General features: G+C 41.1%; 1 protein-coding gene across 3 annotated transcripts; it reads right to left on the bottom strand.

Moving 5' to 3' along the window:
• Nucleotides 1-14,970: 14,970 nt before the first annotated feature.
• gata6 (GATA binding protein 6) lies at nt 14,971-22,131 on the bottom strand. Of its 3 annotated transcripts, none has more exons than XM_021589140.2 (7): nt 21,979-22,131; nt 20,155-21,117; nt 18,710-18,876; nt 17,907-18,032; nt 17,530-17,617; nt 17,312-17,400; nt 14,971-15,537 (listed from the first exon to the last, which is right to left on the bottom strand). In XM_021589140.2, exons 2-7 carry the CDS (start codon nt 21,059-21,061, stop codon nt 15,367-15,369), a joined length of 1,548 nt encoding a protein of 515 aa, XP_021444815.2. In that variant the 5' UTR covers nt 21,062-21,117; nt 21,979-22,131; the 3' UTR covers nt 14,971-15,366. The 3 variants fall into 3 exon arrangements, with proteins under 3 accessions (XP_021444815.2, XP_021444816.2, XP_021444817.2); XM_021589141.2 differs by having other exon boundaries at nt 21,983-22,105; XM_021589142.2 differs by lacking the exon at nt 21,979-22,131 and adding an exon at nt 21,406-21,970.
• Nucleotides 22,132-22,418: the final 287 nt, after the last annotated feature.

Raw genomic sequence — 22,418 nt, forward strand, 5'->3', positions numbered from 1 at the left:
AGGCCTTGAAATATATCCACAGGTACACCTCCATGACATCATTTTCTGCTGTTTTAAGGCACAGTCAACTTAGTGTATGTAAGCTTCTATGTTTATTTGATTGAATATGTTTTATATATACAGTATATATACTGTATACAGAAATAAATATGTATTTCTCTGTGCTTCTGTGTTTATTTTATTTAATATGTTTTTAAAAATCACATAAAAAAATGATAAAGAGTCAGTTGGCCAAACGTCTGGTGACAGGACATACCTTTACATGCAAATTAAATAACGGCAGGTTCCTAATCTGCCCATGGCTACTCGACATTGGACCATTTTATGTCATGTTCATTAGAAGTAGTTAGGAAAGCTATATCACGCACAATTAAGTCAGTCTTCCGCATGCAGTGTGTTGTGTCCAGGAAGTAAAGTCCCCTTCCCAGTAACCTGCCGTGGTCAACTGTGGAATGCCAGGTGAACGAACAAAGGGGTTGGTGTTGAACAAACACTTGGTAAGCATGACCGATACGTTCCCAGCTGGCGTAGGAGTTAATCTTTACATCTTATTATGTTCCTCAAACAGAACAAGCCTTTTACCTGCTTACTGCAGCACAGGATAGAAAAGAAACACCTTCTAATCTACTGTACTGCACCTACTGTAACAGATATTAATAAAGCATGTTATATTTAGGTGTTACAGTATAACCTTCAGAACGTTACATCAGCAAAGGACCTTTTGTTTATGAAAAAAAGAAAACAAATATTTATAAAAAATATTGAATTTTATTTTGTAAATATTTTTTCACAAAAGTAGTGCACTGGGTTTTTACTAGTTTTAGCGGACGGATATAGACGTCTGTAGCGTCAGCTTGGCAAAAAAAAGTAGTTGTATAATTAAAAGACCAGATTCAAAAGTTGGAATGTTTGTTCTGTCCCTTTCCCTGCAATTGTCATTCTAGTGGAATCCAGGACCAACAAAACCCTGTCCTCAAACATCTACATCAAAAGGTGCAACGTTATGGTCAAAGACACAAAACATCCACATCAAATTCAACATTTTTCTTGATCAAATAACATGGAAAACTATCACTGCAATATTAATTGACTGTCCTTTACAAACTACTTATTGTAAATGTACATTACTGTATTGTACATAGGCTGGTCATCTAGGTTTGTACCTGTAGACTTTCCATCACCATGAAGAAAAACAATGACCAATACAGTAATTGAGTACATTGAGACATCAAGTGGTTTGTGATGATGTTGCTCAGTTGGTAGAGCATGACACTTGCAATGCTAAGGTTGTGGGTTCGATTCCCAGAGGGGGCCATCAGGAATATGTATGCACTCACTACTGTAAGTTTCTATGGATAAGAGTGTCTACGGAAAGGAAATGAATAGACCTTTTCAGTTTTCACATAGAAATAAGTTGCATTTGCAAAGTATTTTTAAGAAACTAGAAAACATATATATCTAAGCAAGTTTTTTTTTTATTCCACAAGTATTATCAGATGAAGTGTTTAGTACAGATAACTATCAAACTCAAATTACAAATGCTGGTAAACCCTCAAATACATTTAGCTGTTAATTAAGAAATGCAGCAGACTGAAGCCAAATGAGAGATGTGTTGGGTGGGTATTTTAATGTGGTTGTCTCTTTTGTATATATGTTTCCACGTGGCAAGCGTTTGTACAGTCACTCTGCCAAAACAGTACACAGTTACAGTAACTCACCCTTCTAGATAACTTGAAATTGTCTAACCAGGTCTTGTGTCTTGAAGTCCCTTAGGCTAGCTATTGCTAGCCAAATTATTTAGCCAATTAACTTGTGCCAGCTGGTGTGCAACCTTGGCAAAGTTGTTTTGACATTGGATAGCCTTTCTCTTGGGCTAGTTAGGGACCGTCAATAAATTACATAATGTAAATGGGAAAATATTTTCATGTTGCACAACTGTCACAAGCTCATTAAATGCTTTAACTATTTGTATGGGAATTTCTACAGTGCATTCGGGAGGTATTCAGACCCCTTGACTTTTTCCACATTTTGTTAAGTTACAGCCTTATTCTCATCAATATACACAAAATACCCCATAATTACACAGCTGAATACTGCAAATGTATACAAAATAAAAAACAAGACACCTTATTCATACCCTTTGCTATGAGACTCGAAATTGAGCTCAGGTGCATCCTGTTTCCATTGATCATCTTTGAGATGTTTCTACAATTTGATTGGAGTTCACCTGTGGAAAATTCAACTGATTGGACATGATTTGGAAAGGAACACACCTGCCTATATAAGGTCCCACAGTTGACATTGCATGTCAGAGCTAAAACCAAGCCATGAGGTTGAAGGAATTGTCCGTAGAGCGCCGAGGCAGGATTGTGTCGAGGCACAGATCTGGAGAAGGGTACCAAAACATTTCTGCAACATTGAAGATCCCCAAGAACAAAGTGGCCTCCATCCTTCTTAAATGGAAGAAGTTTGAAACGACCAAGACTCTTTCTAGAGCTGGCCAACCAGCTAACCAGCAATCGGGGGAGAAGGGCCTTGGTCAGGGAGGTGACCAAGAACCCGATGATCACTCTGACAGAGATACAGAGTTCCTCTGTGGAGATGGAAGAACCTTCCAGAAGGACAACCATCACTGCAGCCCTCAACCAATCAGGCATTTATGGTAGAGTGGCCAGACGGAAGCCACTCCTCAGTAAAAGGCACATGACAGCCCACTTGGAGTTTGCCAAAATGCACCTAAAGATCTCAGACCATGAGAAACAAGTATCTCTGGTCTGATGAAACCAAGTTTGAACTCTTTGGCCTGAATGCCAAGCATCAAGCCTGGAGGAAACCTGGCACCATCCCTACGGTGAAGCATGGTGGTGGCAGCATCATGCTGTGGGGATGTTTTTCAGCAGCAGGGACTAGGAGACTAGTCAGGATGGAGGGAAAGATGAATGGAGCAAAGTAAAGAGATCCTTGTTGAGAACCTGCTCCATTGTGCTTAGGACATCAGACTGGGGCGACGGTTCACCTTCCAGCAGGACAACGAACCTAAGCACACCGCCAAGACAAAGCAGGACTGGCTTCGGGACAAGTCACTGAATGTCCTTGAGTGGCCCAGCCAGAGCCCGGACTTGAACTTGAACGAACATCTCTGGAGATGAACCAAAAATAGATGTGCAGCAATGCTCCCCATCCAACCTGACAGAACTTGAGAGGATCTGCAGAGAAGAATTGGAGAAACTCCCCAAATACAGGTGTGCCAAAGCTTGTAGCGTCATACCCAAGAACACTCAAGGCTGTAATCGCTGCCATAAGTGCATCAACAAAGTACTGAGTAAAGGGTCTGGATACTTATGTAAATGTGACATTTCAGTTTTTTTATTTGTAATACATTTGCAAAAATGAATAGAAACCTGTTTTTGCTTTGTCATTATGGGGTATTGTGTAGATTGATGGGGGAAAACAGGGATATCGAGTGTAAAACCAAATTGACCATTACAATAGGGTCATGCAGCTGCGCTCCAAATTGATGATTACTTGCATGCTGTGGGCGTGTGGGCAGGATTTAAAATAAAACAACCCAAACAAAACTTACAGTACCCTTCATTCCATGACATACAATTTTTTCCCTATCTTGCAAATATCGGATTTGAACCAGACTTTATGACCAAAATTATCCTATTTACACAATTTCGACACTTAGAATACATTTTTCTGACTCTTATTTTTGCCCCACAGGCCATTTTCAAAAATAAGTTTAGTTTTAGGCGCGGACCCTCAAGTATGTTCACTCATCCATTTACGACTACAACACTTACAAGCCCAGTGCAGTCAAAATTGTGATTTTTTTTTCCTGTGTTTTATACATATTTCCACACTGAGGTTGGAATAATACCGTGACATGATAACGTTTTAGATTTAGAGCTGTTTGAAAAGCGCCTGAAATTTCTGGCTGTTTTGGTGGAATGGAGACATCACCAGGCGGTAAATTAGTTAATAGACCAATAACAAAGACAGTTCCAAACCTCTCTGCCAATCACATCTAATTTTCAGTTTTCCCCTCCCCACTCAGACCACTCCCAGATAGTCCTAGCAAAATTCTTGCTTGAGAAATTACTCTTTGCTAAGAAGCTATTTTTGTTTCTTTTTGACGATTTTTACTGAAAACAATCACACTAAGGTACTTTTTATTTAACCTTTATTTAACCCAGAAAGTTAATTAAGAACAAATTCTTGTTTACTATGACGGCCTGGCAAGAGGCAACAGGCCTCCTGTGGGGACCAGGGCTGGGATAGAACAAAACAAAAAAACTATGTAAGACAAAATGTACAGTACAACACAGACAGAAGACACTGGCAACAGCACAAATACAACAGCGAACAAACAGTGGATGTGTGTGCGTGCAGGCATGTGTGTGGTGTGTGTGACTTAAAACAACATGCTTCCTTACATAAGGCAACGCAAACTAGTGACACCGGCTGACAACTAGAAACAACTACATGTCTCAACAATCTGTCCATCAATTTGTCCTTTGAACTCCTCCAGGGAGACCAGATCCTCTAGTATAAAGTTGGCATGGAGGGAATTCCAAGCCAACCTTCTTGGTAACGTAATTGTTATCCAGAAATGATTTGATACTGAAATAAACTGAAACAACTGCATTGGACCTTTGAACTACTGTCAGTCTCAGAGTCACTTCCACCTATCATTCTATCCAGGATCACTTCCACCTATCATTCTATCCAGGATCACTTCCACCTATCATTCTATCCAGGATCACTTCCACCTATCATTCCATCCAGATCACTTCCACCTATCATTCCATCCAGGATCACTTCCACCTATCCAGGATCACTTCCACCTATCATTCTATCCAGGATCACTTCCACCTATCATTCCATCCAGGATCACTTCCACCTATCATTCTATCCAGGATCACTTCCACCTATCATTCCATCCAGGATCACTTCCACCTATCATTCCATCCAGGATCACTTCCACCTATCATTCTATCCAGGATCACTTCCACCTATCATTCTATCCAGGATCACATCCACCTATCATTCCATCCAGGATCACTTCCACCTATCATTCTATCCAGGATCACTTCCACCTATCATTCCATCCAGGATCACTTCCACCTATCATTCCATCCAGGATCACTTCCACCTATCATTCCATCCAGGATCACTTCCACCTATCATTCCATCCAGGATCACTTCCACCTATCATTCCATCCAGGATCACTTCCACCTATCATTCCATCCAGGATCACTTCCACTTATCATTCCATCCAGGATCACTTCCACCTATCATTCCATCCAGGATCACTTCCACCTATCATTCCATCCAGGATCACTTCCACCTATCATTCCATCCAGGATCACTTCCACCTATCATTCCATCCAGGATCACTTCCACCTATCATTCTATTCAGGATCACTTCCACCTATCATTCCATCCAGGATCACTTCCACCTATCATTCCATCCAGGATCACTTCCACCTATCATTCCATCCAGGATCACTTCCACCTATCATTCCATCCAGGATCACTTCCACCTATCATTCAATCCAGGATCACTTCCACCTATCATTCCATCCAGGATCACTTCCACCTATCATTCCATCCAGGATCACTTACACCTATCATTCAATCCAGGATCACTTACACCTATCATTCCATCCAGGATCACTTCCACCTATCATTCCATCCAGGATCACTTCCACCTATCATTCAATCCAGGATCACTTCCACCTATCATTCCATCCAGGATCACTTCCACCTATCATTCCATCCAGGATCACTTACACCTATCATTCAATCCAGGATCACTTACACCTATCATTCCATCCAGAATCACTTCCACCTATCATTCCATCCAGGATCACTTCCACCTATCAATCTATCCAGGGTTCACGGGTTGTCAGTTATGACTGATCCTCACTCTTCCTCTCTGCTGGCAAAAAGGGTTTGTTCTCTTGCCCTTCCTGCAATCTCAGTCTAAGAATGCATCTCCTCCCATAAAGACTGGTTTCGCCTTCCTACAACTTCCTCACATTCCTCACAGTCACGGAACGAACGAAAAAGACCGAAAAAAGACAACACTATCAGGCTAGCTAAGGTCGCTGCTGGCGTCTTCCCTTGCTCTATTATTCATGCTTCTACTGTCATTGTCAACAAACGGTTATTGTCAACTACAGAGCTTCACAAACCTTATTTTCACTTTCACACTCCCACACATAGCTACAGTATATCTCTCAAAAAAAGTATATGATAAAGGCCTTAGAATAAGCATTCAATGATATCTCCTGATGTATTGAAATTATCTTTCCATCGTATTTTGCCATTCAAATCCTCCAAGAAACATGAGTCGGCAGTCTTAAAGAGTATGTATGTGTTTTTAATCTTTTAAATATGCTCTCTCTCTCTCTCTCTCTCTCTCTCTCTCTCGCTCTCTCAATTCAATTCAATTCAATTCAAGGGGCTTTATTGGCATGGGAAACATGTGTTAACATTGCCAAAGCCAGTGAGGTAGGTAATATACAAAAGTGAAATAAACAATAAAAATTAACAGTAAACATTACACATACAGAAGTTTCAAAACAATAAAGACATTACAAATGTCATATTACGTATATATACAGTGTTACAAAGATGTACAAATCTATCTCTCTCTCTCTCTCTCTCTCTCTCTCTCTCTCTCTCTCTCTCTCTCTCTCTCTCTCGGTGTGTCTGTCGAGGAAACCCAAAAGGGCTGAGTCAGAGATCCCATCGCTTCCGGAGGCAGACAGGGCCAGCCAGGACAGAGCCAAACAGAGGGAGCTCCCCTTTGAAAAGCCTCTCTGTGGAAATATCAACGGGCAACTCCTGGGGGAGTCACTCTGCTGTACTAGTCTTACCCATTCCTACCCAAACAGCCCCAGGGCCTGGGACCTGGCTGGGGTCATAACATATTCATTAGGACCAGTGGTGGTGGGTGCCGTTTAACATGAGGGATGCCAATTTTTTTTCATGAGCATGGTCTAATTTCTATTACAGCATATTAGATGTCCAACTGCCTGGCACCCTCCACAGCAACCCTCCAAAGCCCCCACCATTTCTCCTTTACCCAAATCCAGATAGCCGATGTTCTGAAAGAGCTGCAAAATCTGGACCCCTACAAATCAGCCGGGCTAGACAATCTGGACCCTCTCTTTCTAAAATTATCTGCCGAAATTGTTGCATCCCCTATTACTAGCCTGTTCAACCTCTCTTTCGTATCGTCTGAGATTCCCAAAGATTGGAAAGCTGCCGCGGTCATCCCCCTCTTCAAAGGGGGTGACACTCTAGACCCAAACTGCTACAGACCTATATCTATCCTACCCTGTCTTTCTAAGGTCTTCGAAAGCCAAGTTAACAAACAGATTACTGACCATTTCGAATCCCACCATACCTTCTCCGCTATGCAATCTGGTTTCAGAGCTGGTCATGGGTGCAACTCAGCCACGCTCAAGGGTCTAAACGACATCATAACCGCCATCGATAAGAGACATTACTGTGCAGCCGTATTCATTGACCTGGCCAAGGCTTTCGACTCTGTAAATCACAACATTCTTATTGGCAGACTTGACAGCCCTGGTTTCTCAAATGATTGCCTCACCTGGTGTACCAACTACTTCTCTGATAGAGTTCAGTGTGTCAAATCGGAGGGCCTGTGACAGTCTCTATGGGTGTGCCACAGGGTTCAATTCTCGGGCCGACTCTCTTTTCTGTATACATCAATGATGTTGCTCTTGCTGCTGGTGATTCTCTGATCCACCTCTACGCAGACGACACCATTCTGTATACTTCTGGCCCCTCTTTGGACACTGTTAACTAACCTCCAGACGAGCTTCAATGCCATACAACTCTCCTTCCGTGGCCTCCAACTGATCTTAAACGCAAGTAAAACTAAATGCATGCTTTTCAATCGATCGCTGCCCGCACTTGCTCGCCCGTCCAGCATCAATACTCTGGACGGCTCTGACTTAGAATACGTGGACAACTACAAATACCTGGGTGTCTGGTTAGACTGTAAACTCTCCTTTCAGACTCACATTAAGCATCTCCAATCCAAATTTAAATCTAGAATCGGCTTCCTATATTGCAACAAAGCATCCGTCCCTCATGCTGCCAAACATACCCTCGTAAAACTGACCATCCTACCGATCCTCGACTTTGGTGATGTCATCTATAAAATAGCCTCCAACACTCTACTCAACAAACTGGATGCAGTCTATCACAGTGCCATCCGTTTTGTCACCAAAGCCCCATACACTACCCACCATTGCGACCTGTACGCTCTCGTTGGTTGGCCCTCGCTTCATACTCGTCGCCAAACCCACTGGCTACAGGTTATCTACAAGTCTCTGCTAGGTAAAGCCCCGCCTTATCTCAGCTCACTGGTCACCATAGCAGCACCCACTCGTAGCACTCGCACCAGCAGGTATATCTCACTGGTCACCCCCAAAGCCAATTCCTCCTTTGGTCATCTTTCCTTCCAGTTCTCTGCTGCCCATGACTGGAACGAATTGCAAAACTCTCTGAAGCTGGAGACTCACATCTCCCTCACTAGCTTTAAGCACCAGCTGTCAGAGCAGTTTACAGATCACTGCACCTGTACTTAGCCTATCTGTAAACAGCTCATCTATCTACCTACTTCATCCCCATACTGGTATTTATTTATTTATTTTGCTCCTTTGCACCCCAGTATCTCTACCTGCACATTCATCTTTTGCCGATCTACCATTCCAGTGTTTAATTGCTATATTGTAATTACTTCGCCACCATGGCCTATTCATTTCCTTAACTTACCTCATTTGCACTCACTGTATATAGACTTTTTGTTTTCTTTTGATCTACTGTATTATTGACTGTATGTTTTGTTTATTCCATGTAACTCTGTGTTGTCGAATTGCTACGCTTTACCTTGGCCAGGTCGCAATTGCAAATGAGAACTTGTTCTCAACTAGCCTACCTGGTTAAATAAAGGTGAAATAAATAAATAAATAAATAAATAAAATGTCCTTCATTCATATTCCATTCACCCAGTTCCATGTAACGTTGATAGGTTTAGGCCACTACATAACACTCAGATTTCCCCTATACCCATCATGAGGTTGCTACAACCTACCTTATGAATGAAGGTTTACAACGTAGGTACACACAGGTCGAGAGACAAATTTGAGGTGACAGAAAGTGACATTGAATAACGCCTTGCTCACTCTTTCCTGCATTTAGCTGATGTAATCATTAGTCCAACAGTTGCAAGCGAAGGTTTCTATTGGACAAATTCAGGTATGTTTATCCCCATTTTGTTTTTTGCTTCTGTTTACTCTCATAACAGCCACGTTGTATTAGTTATCTTCCCTTTGCTTGTGGACTTCAATGCACAACAAATCAGCTGTATGTAACCAGGCGAAAAAACCTTTCCAAGCCAAACAGCCTACATCATTGTCACCATATTAGCTGAAGTAATGTCATAGTCAGCATAACTAATAGAACTAACGCGTTAGTAAACCCAGCTACAATCATGCAGTAACGTTAGTCAGTAAGCAGTTACACTGGCGGGCCCCAGTGGCAATAGATTAGTAATACCAAAAGTTTACCTTGACTTGGAAGAGTTCCAGTGTTGTGTTGGAAAGTCATAGCCAGCTAGCTAACACAGCTAACATTGCATTGCTCTGTTTGAGCAGGGTTTTTCAGTAGGCTAAACTAGCTAGCTGCATTTGCTAGCTAAGTAAGTGAAACTGTGAAACTGAAAGTGAAAAAAAATGACAATCTTTATCTCTTGCTCTATTTCTCTCTTGCTTCTCAATTTTAGAAGAAATTAATTTGTTCAAAACTGTTCAACTATTGTCTTTCTATCTATTTGAGTCAACTACTCACCACCTTTTATACACTGCAGTGCTAGCTAGCTGTAGTTTATGCTTTCAGTACTAGATTAATTCTCTGATCCTTTGATTGGGTGGACAACATGTCAGTTCCTGCTGCAAAAGCTCTGATAGGCTGGAGGACGTCCTCCGGAAGTTACATAATTACTGTGTAAGTCTATGGAAGGGGGTGAGAACCGTGAGCCTCCAAGGTTTTGTATTGAAGTCATTGTACCCAGAGGATGATGGAAGCTAGCTGTCCTCCGGGTATAGCATGGTGCTTGCTACCTTACAGAGTGCTGTTGATGCTACTGTAGACATTATTTGCAAAATAGTGTGTTTTAATCAGTTATTCTGTGACCTAATTATATTTAGTATAGTTTTATATAAAAAAGTATAACTTTTTTAATATTTTACCATTTTTATTTTTATGAAATTCACTGAGTAGGGTGGTCCTCCCCTTCCTCCTCTGAAGAGCCTCCACTGATTAGGACCCAACGGAAGAAAACAGTCTAAGACAGGGATAAATTCCCTATATTTTTCCAATAAGAGCCGCTGGTTTTTGTTTTCCATTGAAAAAGGAGTTTACTACTCTATTAGAAAAAAAGGTGCTATCTAGAACCTTAAAGGGCTCTCCGGCTGTCCCCATAGGAGAACCCTTTGAAGAACCCTTTTTTGTTTCCAGGTAGAACCATTTTGAGTTCCATGTAGAACCCTTTCCCCCTTTCCCCTATGCGGCAGCCTGAAGAACCCTTTTGATACCCTTTTTCTAAGATAATACAGTGTGCCCTAATGAATGTTACCCAGGCTTGCAGTCTCTCTGTCCTCATGCTGTGCTGTGCTGCTAACTGTTTACCTTGGCTCCAGTCCTCCCGCCAGAGGACTTTCAACTCAGTAGCGCTGCCCTCGGGAGTGACACGGACTCTCTTACTCACTGTCTAAATAAAGCAGCCTTAGGCGTCAGTTGCTGTGCGTGTGTGTATCCTCCTCTCTCTCTCTGTCTTTTTTTCTCTCTCTCTCACACACTTGCACTTTCACTCTAATTCTCTCTCAATCTCTTTCTGTCTCTGCCAATTTAGAATAGCACATTCAACACAGATAAGACTCTGTTACGCTGCTCAGTGACAAATACATCAGCCTATTGCACCATTCACCAAACTCCTAAAATAGGTTTGAGGCTTTGGTTTGTGTCACTTGTCAGTTCTTACTACCGATCTTCACAGCTACAGATGGTGAAATAACATAGTGACTGTTGTCATGCGCATGACCCTCAAGCTTAAGCACATGAATTCAGAGTAACACATGGGAGGAGGGCCTCAGTGATGTAACGTGTTCTGAATCCTCTTAGGAAAAAAGGTGCTAACTCTAACCTAAAAGGGTTCTTCGGCTGTCCCCATAGGAGAACCCTTTGAATAACCCCTTTTGGTTCCAAGTAGAACCCTTCTGCTTCTAGGTAGAACCCTTTTGGGTTCCTTGTAGAACCCTTTCCACATCGAACCCTAAATACTTCTACCTGGAACCAAAAAAAGTTGATCCATGGAGACAGCTGCAAAGTGTAAGAAGACATTACTAGCCTAGGACCACTTCATAAATTCATAGACCTATAAATATTTGTTCTTATTTCAGGTTTCACACTACGTTTGATTTACGTATCTAAAGGAAAGTTTGTCATTTGTCTCGGTTGCAGCAGAGCCTATTTAAAGCTTGTGTGAAGTCATTTCTGTTAAAGGCCCATTGCAATCAAAAACGTGATTTACCTGTGTTTTATATATATATTTCGACGCTGCGAGGTTGGAATAATACTGTGAAATTGTGAAAAGGATGATAAGAGCTGTTTGATGAGACCGGCTGAAATGACAGCCTGAAATATCAGCCTGTTTTGGTCGGAGGGAGTTTTGGCCTGCCAATTAGTTAAAAGACCAATAAGGACGACAACTCCCACTCAGACTACCACACCACAGTCCTAGTAAAACATTTCATTGAGAAATTGCTCTTTTATAAGGTTGTTTCTTGTTGAAAATGTAAATTTAAAAAACAATCATACTAGAGTATTCAATTGTTACCCAGAAATGATTTGATATTGAGATCAATTCAAGCTGCTTTGTACCTTTTAATATGGATGATGCATAACTGCAACCCCTCAGGCAAAGACTGGAGGGAAATTAAGCCTGCAGACACTTGCCAACTCCTTGGGCATGTGCTATAGAGGAATAAAATACAAAAGATCAAAAAATGAAAAATAAAGTTGTTGAAAATATTGAACTGGTGACATTATCAAAATAATGGATTATAATAACGTTTTTCCTACACTGGTCTGCTCAAAACTAGTGTCATGCAAGGGGACAGGTAGTACAAAACAATTGCCATTTTCTTATAATAAAAGTGAAACAACATTTAAATAACTTTTATCTCTAAATGATGTATCTGGTTGCTGTGCAGTGCAATTTTGAACATAGCTACGCTGACACTCAATAAACTCTCCAACATCAATATGTCAAAATTGCAGCCAGATAACCTAAAGCTCAGGCATAAATCTAACCATCTCTAAAATGTCCGTGTCTACCTATGGTATAATTTACAAGCTATATTCACTTAAATATATTTCACACTGTGACAGGCACAATACACGTGATTTAACACACATTGAAAACACTGATAAAACCATTGTAGTGATTGCATATCATGGCGTAAAGAAGCAATTGTTGTTGTGTGTAAGAGGAAAGGCTCATTTTAATACAGAATGAGAAAACAACTAGACCAACACTGTCTGGAAATTCAAAACCCTCGGGGATCCATTGCAGCTTCTCATAACATATTTCCCTTGAAGGTACCATCTTAAACATGTACAAACTGTAATACACAGTTTTAATAAACGTTTTGATAACGTTTGGTTTATTATTCCAGCATGAAGCACGAACCTCCCTGAATCATGAGGTGGAAGAATTTAAGTGAGGAATACCACTGCCAATTTATTTAATGCCAATATAACAACAAATGTCTAAATATTATTCAAATATAAGGGGTTATTTAATATCACAATTTCAAAATGGTTATATGTACCTTCATAGCAATTGGCTAGATGGAGCTAAAACTCTTGCTGCAAACTCTGGCACATACCACAAAAACACTGAGATACAACGACACACCAACAACGTGTAGATTTCCTTAAAATATTCTAAGATGGGCAATTATTCCAAAATTCACATATCAACAGAACAATTTATTTCAAATATTGAAATAATATCATTTAAAACTGTATCAATGATAAAAACAACCAACCAAAGAAATACAAATATCCAAACAAAAAAAATAGGGAAAACAATGTTATTAATAAACATGATATTTCAAAAAAATAAATAAGTCCAGAAAAAAAACTATTACCAGGCCCTGTTTCAGCTGAACGACCCTGATGGTGAAACTGAAATGCATTTTAAAACGGCAGTTTCACAATGACCTTCAGATTCATTCCACCGAAAATTGACATTCCCCAGAGAACGAGAGGAATTTGTCTGGCCCTAAAATGGATCCACCGAGAGTTCTGCTGAGCGAGGCGCCATTCACACCCCTGCTGGAGGAGAGGGAGACATACAGTATGATCTGTGTATTGAATGGGAAAGTCGTATTTCCACTTCAAAAGTTGAAAGTCAGGAATATGTACTGTAGAGCTTTTGACATATTTTGAGTAAAAATACAAGGGCGCGTTTGTATTCCACTTTTTGTTGCGTGTTGAGTCAAACCAAAATCAACAGTGATTTGTCATATAAGGTCATTCTTGAAACCAGTGAAAGGTTGTTTTCTACCTACATATGAATATTTTCACGTCACTGAAACATAATTCTTGGCATAAATCACACGTTTAAGATTATTCTCAATTGAAGCTACAGTTTCATCACCGTGTGTAAATGTGTAACATTTTACTCATTGACTAATTTTGTTTTATGACAGTCTACAGTTGGTTGTAGGAACAGCCAAAACAACCAAAAACGTATTAGGGGCAATTGATCAATTCCGCATATGTTTGTCCATATAGCAACATTACAGTATTTTATGTTGACCTTATTTAGCCTTTTCATTTCATTTTTGTCAAATGTTATATAAACATCAAATGCATGTATACATGTATACTGTTTCTACCAGTTAGGTAGTCTTTGTTGCAGCCAGATAATATTGCAGCAGTCTTCTTTTGCAGTTTTGTATTGTAACAAAAATATGCATCTATAAAACAATTGTGGGTGCCATTCATTCAAACAGTACTTAGCTGTTGTACACGTGTCAAAGATTTTGCGGACATGTTCTCTCTTTTATATCCTCGCCTAAAAAAAACCCACTTCTACCAATTTCTTTAAAAAATAGTACCATAAAGTGAACAGCATTTTAATTTAATCTGTAGGATTTAATTATTTGCGAATTGAGTTAATCATTCAAAACAAAAACTGACCAACATAGGATGTCGCAGTCTTTGATACCCTGTTTAAAACCAAGAGTTTCAGTCAGATACAGTAAGAGCTATCAGTGGAAAAACTTGCAGATTTACGATCACTGTTAACAACTACTAACTCAACAAGAGAGAAGGAAATACAAAAGTATATTAAAAAACGAAGATATAAGATTTTTTTGTTGTTTCAGTTCTACTCTATGTCCATATCTTTATTTAACAATCATAGTCATATTTTCAACAATGGAAGATTAATAAATACTTTCTCTTGATTCAGGAAGGTTGCCTTGGTAACATGATAGCTTGATTCCAGTTGCAAAAAAATGATAATCAAAATGTCCTCTGTATGCATGGTTGCGCTTTTCTTAAGCACTAATATCCAATTAACCACCTTTGTCTTGAGTGGGGGAATCCATAAAATTATGTACAGGTTTCTTCATTTCAGACATTTTATCCACCTCCATAGCTGAGCGAGAGAGCGAGAGGAGAGAGGAGAGGAGAGGAGAGGAGAGGAGAGGAGAGGAGAGGAGAGGAGAGGAGAGGAGAGGAGAGGAGAGGAGAGGAGAGGAGAGGAGAGGAGAGGAGAGGAGAGGAGAGGAGAGGAGAGGAGAGAGAGAGAGAGAGAGAGAGATAGAGAGAGAGATAGAGAGAGAGATAGAGAGAGAGAGAGAGAGAGAGAGAGAGAGAGAGAGAGAGAGAGAGAGAGAGAGAGAGAGAGAGAGAACAGCAGGTCGGTCCGGAACACATCCGAACTGCAGTGTCAAGAATGCATCAACAGGCCTCCTCTCACATATTTCCCTTGCTGTTAAGGCACTAAGGTTTTCTCATATAATTCTGGAAATCAATCCCAAATATTCCACAGACGTTTCAAACTTGCATGAGCGTGGAGGGAGGGGGGGGGGGGCTGTCTCTGTCCAACTGTTGTTAGCTGGGAAGTAGGAAACAGACCCAGAACCATCAAGGCACAGAATATTTCCACCACACAACAGCAGGACATCCAGAGAGAGAGAGAGAGGATAGTGTGGTGGGTTCCATCCCCAGCTCGTGACTCAGGCAAGAGCCATGGGGCACCAGGACTCTCCCCTGACGGAGCCGGCTATGTCTGGAGACTGGGTGAGGCCCACGCTGGTGTAGAGACTATCCTGGCCTGGGTACTTCACGACGGCAGAGCCATCAGAGCCTGAGCCATCCGCTGGTCCACTCAGGACAGAGGACTGGACCTGGAACAGGACAGAGAAATGTTAGTCACAGATTCAAAAGAAATTACTGGGTCTTTCCATAAAATAAGTGCCTTTTTGCATCCCTTTGATATTTTTACTAGAAATTGTGAACCAATATTGAATTTTAAAAGCCTGGTGAGCTGGTTTGACTATTTTTGGCAATTTTCTGGTGTTTTGTGGTCGAAAACTGATCGGTTGGAGCATAACACATCCACCTTCTTAACCATAGATAGACAAGCTAGAAATGTTTTAGCACATTTTGTTTACTTTTTTAAAGCTTGAAATCAATTGCTGCTCCCTGTTGCACACAACAAGCTTCCATTCCTCCTGTCACAAGGGGATTTAAGGCTGATGAAAGATGAAAGATGAAATCGTCAACCATGTTATGTCAACCCTGTTACTTTATTTGCCACTTAATAGGCACTCACCATAGTATGTTTTTATATAAAATCTTGAGACGGGAAAATGTATTTTTTATGAAGTTGAAAATGTGCTCTTAATGACAGAATGTGAAAATAAGGCGAATTCAAACTTTTTTGGGCCAAATTACATTTCTTAAAAGGCACGGAATCGGTGGAACAACCCTACTATTCTCCATTGGTTTTCTATAGTCACAGCCAGTGCTTCCAGAAGCCTATCAATGATAAATCTTCATTTGTAACTGCTAAAATGGATATACACTGAGTGTACAAAACATTAAGAACACCTTCCTGATCTTGAGTTTTGCCCTCAGAGCAGTCTCAATGAGTGGTGGATCACTCTTGATACACACGGGAAACTGTTGCGTGGGGAAAAACAAGCAAAGTTGCAGTTCGTGAACCAAACCGGCGCGCCCGGCACCTACTACCATACCCCATTCAAAGGCACTTAAATCTTTTGTCTTGCCCATTTACCCTCTGAATGGCACACATACACAACCCATGTCTCAGTTGTCTCAAGGCTTAAAAATCATTCTTTAGAGAACAAGTGACACATCAGCTTTCGCCTGGTGAGTCTGTCATGCAAAGAACAGGTGTTCATAATGTTTTGTACACTCAGTGTATAGGCCTATCTGCAGTGAATCTCCACATTATTATAGCAAACCGGCCCATTTATCAAATGATAGGAACAGACAAATGTCATGAATAAAATGTACTTTAAATAGCCCTGTAATATTGTTTCATTTGGAACAAATCGGAGACTATGTTTTAGGACAAAATTCCGAAGAGCATCATCTCTGAGAAATGCAGACCACTTCCCAGAACCCATTACAGACAGCCTTTAAATACCCCTGAAGACACCAGATACAGTAGGCTACATCCCACATACCGTATGACTCAATACTTTTGAATCCTGTATTATCAGGCCAATATTATTGCTATCACGAACATATAAGATGAAAGTGTATTATTAGCCTGCCTGCTCCTACATTTGTCAACAGTATTCATTCAAAAGAATACCAATTAGTGCAATAAATAAAACGATAAAATCCTATTTCATATATATATATATATATATATATATATATATTTTTATTTTTTTTAAGTAAAAGTGGGTCTATCCTACCAAAACCGTGGACTTATATTTGACGCTAACTGAAATGTGTTGGAAGAATTCAGCCGTGCATAATTTGTTACACAAGACATATCCGAGGAGGGGACAACAGTCGAATCTCAATAGCAAACGACCTTGAGTCCGTTTTTATAACACACGCGGCCTATCCCGCACCTGAATATTCGTTTTCTTTTTGAATACGCTATATCAAAATATGGATCGTTCGTATTAACCCTGGCACCTGCGTGTTGGGAGAGCTGTTCTTCGAGCAGTCTTCAGAGTTGGAAGAAGACGTCGACGTCGGAGTCATGGCGACTGAATTACTATTTCCTGTGGTAAAATGATTTAAAAAGTATATATATATATAAAGAGAACCATACAATTGAAGCATTTCAATTATACAACAGAGAGAGAGAGAGAGAGAGAGAGAGAGAGAGAGAGAGAGAGGGATCTGCTTACCAGAGGATCCCTTGGTTTTGTTCAAAGTTTTAGGTTTTCTTTTCCTCGTCTGAATTCCCTCTTTCTTCATGGCGAGCGGCCGAGGTACCTGCAAAAATAACGACTACATTAGTCTGTCATGTTTTTTGATTACACGTTTTGTCAATGTATGAAAACATGTACATTGTCCTTTAAATATAAACTTTATTATTATTAATAATAATAATTTATTAGACACACTGAATGCACTGATCCCGTTTAATATTGTTCTCCATAGTCATTAAAACAATTACGCACGGCAATTAGGCACGTGTCAGTTACAATATTCTCTGCATTTGTCGAACATGAAGTTAATAAAAAGGGGTAACTTGTGACATAATGTAAATATTGTGTCTTACTCCATGTAATTTTGTGTAGAGCCCACATGCGTTGCAGACCGGTTCTCCTTCTGCGTTTCTGCGCCACAAGGTGGTTGTGCTCGTCTGACAGTTGGCGCAGGAGAGGCCGATTCGCCGGGATGATGACTGGGAAAAGGCAATATATAAACAACGATAAACACACTGGAACATAAAGATATGAAGCTACGATTAAGCAAAGGTGAGCGCGTGCTGTAAACGTGAAATGGAGAGATGTCTGAGCCCGCGGCTACCTGACTAATGGAATCTTTGGCTGTGATCCAAGCACTTTAATTCATCATTGGATATGAAGGGCATGGATTCTCCTCTCTTATGACTTATGACTCTCTTTCTGTTATCTGCACTAATTTCCGAACAATAATATTGGTCATATTCATGTCATCCATTTAACTGGCAGTTGCGTTCAGCTTATTACCATGAATTTCATTGTCAGGGAGTTCGTGGAAAAAGGGCATCAGTCGTTTGTTAGTGTGCGTAATAACTGCGTAATGGCGCCAGGAGAATGTGTGTCTGAAAAGTTTTTTTTCCCCCGTCACGTAGCCTCTGTACACTTGTTGACCCTGACTAAATTACCGATATGACAGCCAGAATGACCTTGTTAATATATGAACGCTGGCTAAATTGAGGGTGCAATAAAATGGTCTACCGTTTAAGCGATTTTTTTGTCCCCAAAAAAATCACTATAAGGAGTATAGAGATCTGAGGTGATAACCTTAAGCCATTGCTTTAAATAAATAGACACGAAATTGAGTGGTTAAGTAGTCCCCTGGGCGTGTTCAGCTTACCATCCGCTTCTGTGGTTTAATTAATGGCCGACTGAGTCCATTCATTTTGCTGTACAGGCCGCAGGCGTTGCAGAGAAAGTGGCCCGTGCCATCCCGTCTCCAGAGCGGCGTTGAGATGGAGCCGCAGTTGACGCATTCCCTGCTCTCTCCCAGGTCGTCGAGAATATCTGCGGGAAACAGATAGGCAATACACCAATCACTTACATGACACTTCAGAGAGGTGCTTGGGCATTAAAAGAGCCATTATTTTTCTTAGGCTTAATTGAGCACCTGCCTTGAAATATGTTATTGTACATTGTACATTTTTAAGTAAAAAAAAAAGTATTATTCACCATTATTTTCAAAATTAGGTATATTCTAGGCATATGTGATAGCAAATTAAGATTATACATTCAATACACAAGGAGATTGCACTTTTGACTGTACTTTAGCTATTTTATCTATGTCTAATGCATTACGTTACTTTAAGAAACTCATAATGTTTCCATACTAGTTTTATATGTGCAGTCAGAGGGTGTAATCAACAATGCATTTATTTGAGTTACACCAATACAAATATCAAAATACGATAGGTTTAGAAGTCGTTATAAAACATTTGATATCAGGGATAGGCCTAAACTTTAATTCACGCAACAAATGCATTGATAATAGCCCATGTAACTAATATATAGCCTTCACTCTTAGAAAAAAGGTTTCGGGTAGAACCAAAAAGTGTTATATTGCTTGCTTCATTTATGGCACCCCTAAAGGTTCTATATAGAACCATTTTGTAGGGTTCTTTGATCAGAACCCCATCAGAACCCCAGGGGTTTTTCACTGAACCAAAATTGGGATTCTACCAACCTTTGGGGTTGCCATATATGAAGCAAGTATAGAACCCTTTTTGATTCTATCCAGAACCTTTTTTTCTAAGAGTGTAGGGCTCCCGAGTGGCGCAGCGGTCTAAGGCACTGCATTTCAGTATAAGAGGCGACACTACAGACAGACACCGTGGTTTGAATCCAGGCTGTATCACAACCGGCCTTCATTGTGAGTCCCATAGGGCGGCGCACAATTGGCCTAGCGTCATCCGGGTTTGGCCGGTGTAGGCAGTCATTGTAAATACGAATTTGTTCTCAACTGACTTACCTAGTTAAATAAATAAAAAAATATAGCCTAATTAACTTGCTATTCTAAAATTGAACATATTTACCATGTCTTACCATTACTATAAAACATGTATTTTAGCTCCGATAATTTCCTTAACCAAATTGAATTAGAATTTATTGGGGCCCATTAGACCTAAACACTTGTAATCGTAAGTTATCATCACATTGTTTCACCCATTCCCTTGTTGCCTATGCGTTAAACCGCTATTCGATAGATGGAGAACTAAAGTTCTCACATAATGGAAGTCCACATCATTAATCAGCTTTCTTCGACACTTCTGAGAATAGTAAGCCTACCTCCATTGGGTCCTCGAATCGTCAAGGGCGCACCTCTGCTTTGCAAAGTGTGCAACATGGTGTTATCGAATGGTCCTCCAGGCCAAGGCGAGGACAACTGGGTTAGCTGCGGTCCAACATACGGGGAGTAGGGACTGGCGTAGGATCCACCGAGGGGCCGCGGGAGACCGTACTGGTCTCGACTGCCCACATTCAGCGGGTTACTGTAGCCGTTATCCCTGGACGCTACGTTGTTCATTGGCGGGCTTGGAGGGTAATGGAAACGGTTGGAGGTATGAGGACTCCCGGTGCTGTAGGAGGGACTCTCCGGAGTAGACTGCGACCAGACTGAATGGCTTGTGATCGCATGACTAGGCTGTGCCGACCCGCTGGCTTGCAAATAAGGGAGGCTGGATATCATGGGTCCCACCCGGGAGCTCGGTACATACACTGGAGAGTTGGGGTTGGAGTGCATATAGCCCCCAGAGGGCGAGTCGTACCCCGCCTGGCTCTGGTGGGCCGCGGCGATGGCTAGTGTTTGATACATGTCGCTGGGGTCGACGATAAGGCCCCCCTTGTGGTGCGGGTGCGCTCCACTAGAGATGATTAGTTTGTTGCCCTGGTCTAAATCCGTGAACAGCGCGATGTCCTCTGTGGTGGGCAGGGCAGTGTTGTTGTTATGGTGTCCGTGTCCGAAGTGAACGTAGGAGTGTAGAGATGGTCTACCTGGCCCCTCGTCGCGCCGGTGTCCCACTAAGTCAAGTTGATCGGTTGTCGGCGGTGACCTGAGTCCCTCCGAGTCGTGCGCGTGGCCGTGACTGTCCCTCCTGTCCTGACCGCCGTGTAAGTAGCTCTGTTCAGCCGGTGACCCTGGGCTGCTGGACACTTCTTGCTTGACCATGGACCAGCTGTTTTCGCCCAGGTCCATCCAGGATCACTTTCCATACACCGTAGGGCTAGAAAATCGTGAGGGTGTTGTCTGCCCTGGGAATGAAAGATAATATGTTATTATCAAGATCAAGTAGGCTAAAAGGGTATATCATATTGTGAATTGTTAACTTAAAACAGGTCCTTGGGCGTCAAGTAACTATTTCTGGTATCATAAAGGATATATGAGATGAGGTAATCAAAATCGTATTACAATCTCAAATATTCTTCCCAAAGATTTGGCCCAAAGAGTTACATTTGAATGACCTTTCAAGCGATACTATTAATTTGCAAGAAACATGTAATCCCCAATGATAACAATATCATATCAATTCCATAGCTTACCCTCTGGGAAACTGCGTAATACAAACCCAACATAGCCCTTGATGTGGGGCTTGGTTTCATTTTGAAACGTATTCGCGTAATTTTGAGTACATGACACAAAATGATAGGCGAAAGGCTAGGTTACTTAGCACACAATACTCGATCCTCACTATTAAAACTATATGATGGTTATAGACTAATAGTTACGACGTGTTTGGCAATACCACCTAAGGTATTAATCCATTAGAAATGTAAGCACACCGCGCGCTCTGACCGGAGGAGTTGAATCCATCCGTGTCAAAACCTTGTCCTCCCCTCTCGAGATAGCCTCTTCATAATTACAAAAAAACCACACACCGTTACAGATAGGAACAAAATGCAATATATCTTTGGAGCAAAGTGATAACCGCTTGATAAGAAGCATAACAGATAAGACCCAAGAGGCAGGGTAATTGTGACAAACCAATACCCCAAATGATTTAGGTTCTGCGCAACTGGCACCCAGGAGCACGATCACTGAAACCAGATGTTTTACCAAGACTGGACTGAAACATAGAAGACAAAAGAGGAGAGGAAGGATTATTCACCACACACCTACTCGTTCTGTGCCATCGGTCGCTCGTTGAAGTTTCCTATAGTGTCTGGGTCGTAGCTGGTCTCTGGGAAGATAGGAATGAAAGCGTTAGCCTACTGCGCGCTTGACGAGGTTTTTAGAGAGGAGGCGCTTCTCGAGGCTGCAGTTGGAATCTGAGGGCGTTCTCTGATTGGATTTCAGTTTAACAAACATATCAACTGGTTGAGGGTGCTAGCCTTTGAGACTTGATCATGTCTAAAATGACCCAAACTGTACATGCAATCAATTTAACGTTTCACGGTAGGCTATTGACTTTTTGTTGTTGAAATAAAATCGAAATTCATATATCAGAGAAAATACATATACAGAGAAAAGCATGTTTTGGCATCGCACATTGGTTTACTCACAAAATAGTTAAGATATTCAAAGAAATATGATATTACCTGAGTTTATTTAGAGC

This window comes from Oncorhynchus mykiss, chromosome 28 (assembly GCF_013265735.2).
Source record: "Oncorhynchus mykiss isolate Arlee chromosome 28, USDA_OmykA_1.1, whole genome shotgun sequence".
Classification (NCBI taxonomy): domain Eukaryota; kingdom Metazoa; phylum Chordata; class Actinopteri; order Salmoniformes; family Salmonidae; genus Oncorhynchus; species Oncorhynchus mykiss.

Coding starts and splice junctions, on each gene's coding strand:
- gata6 (XM_021589140.2), bottom strand. CDS start 21,061: ATGGACCTGGGCGAAAACAGCTGGTCCATGGTCAAGCAAGAAGTGTCC. Junction 18,033..18,709: donor TTAAACCACAGAAGCGGATG/GTAAGCTGAACA, acceptor GCCTTTTCCCAG/TCATCATCCCGGCGAATCGG. Junction 15,538..17,311: donor ACAGCTCTCCCAACACGCAG/GTGCCAGGGTTA, acceptor GTCCTGTTCCAG/GTCCAGTCCTCTGTCCTGAG.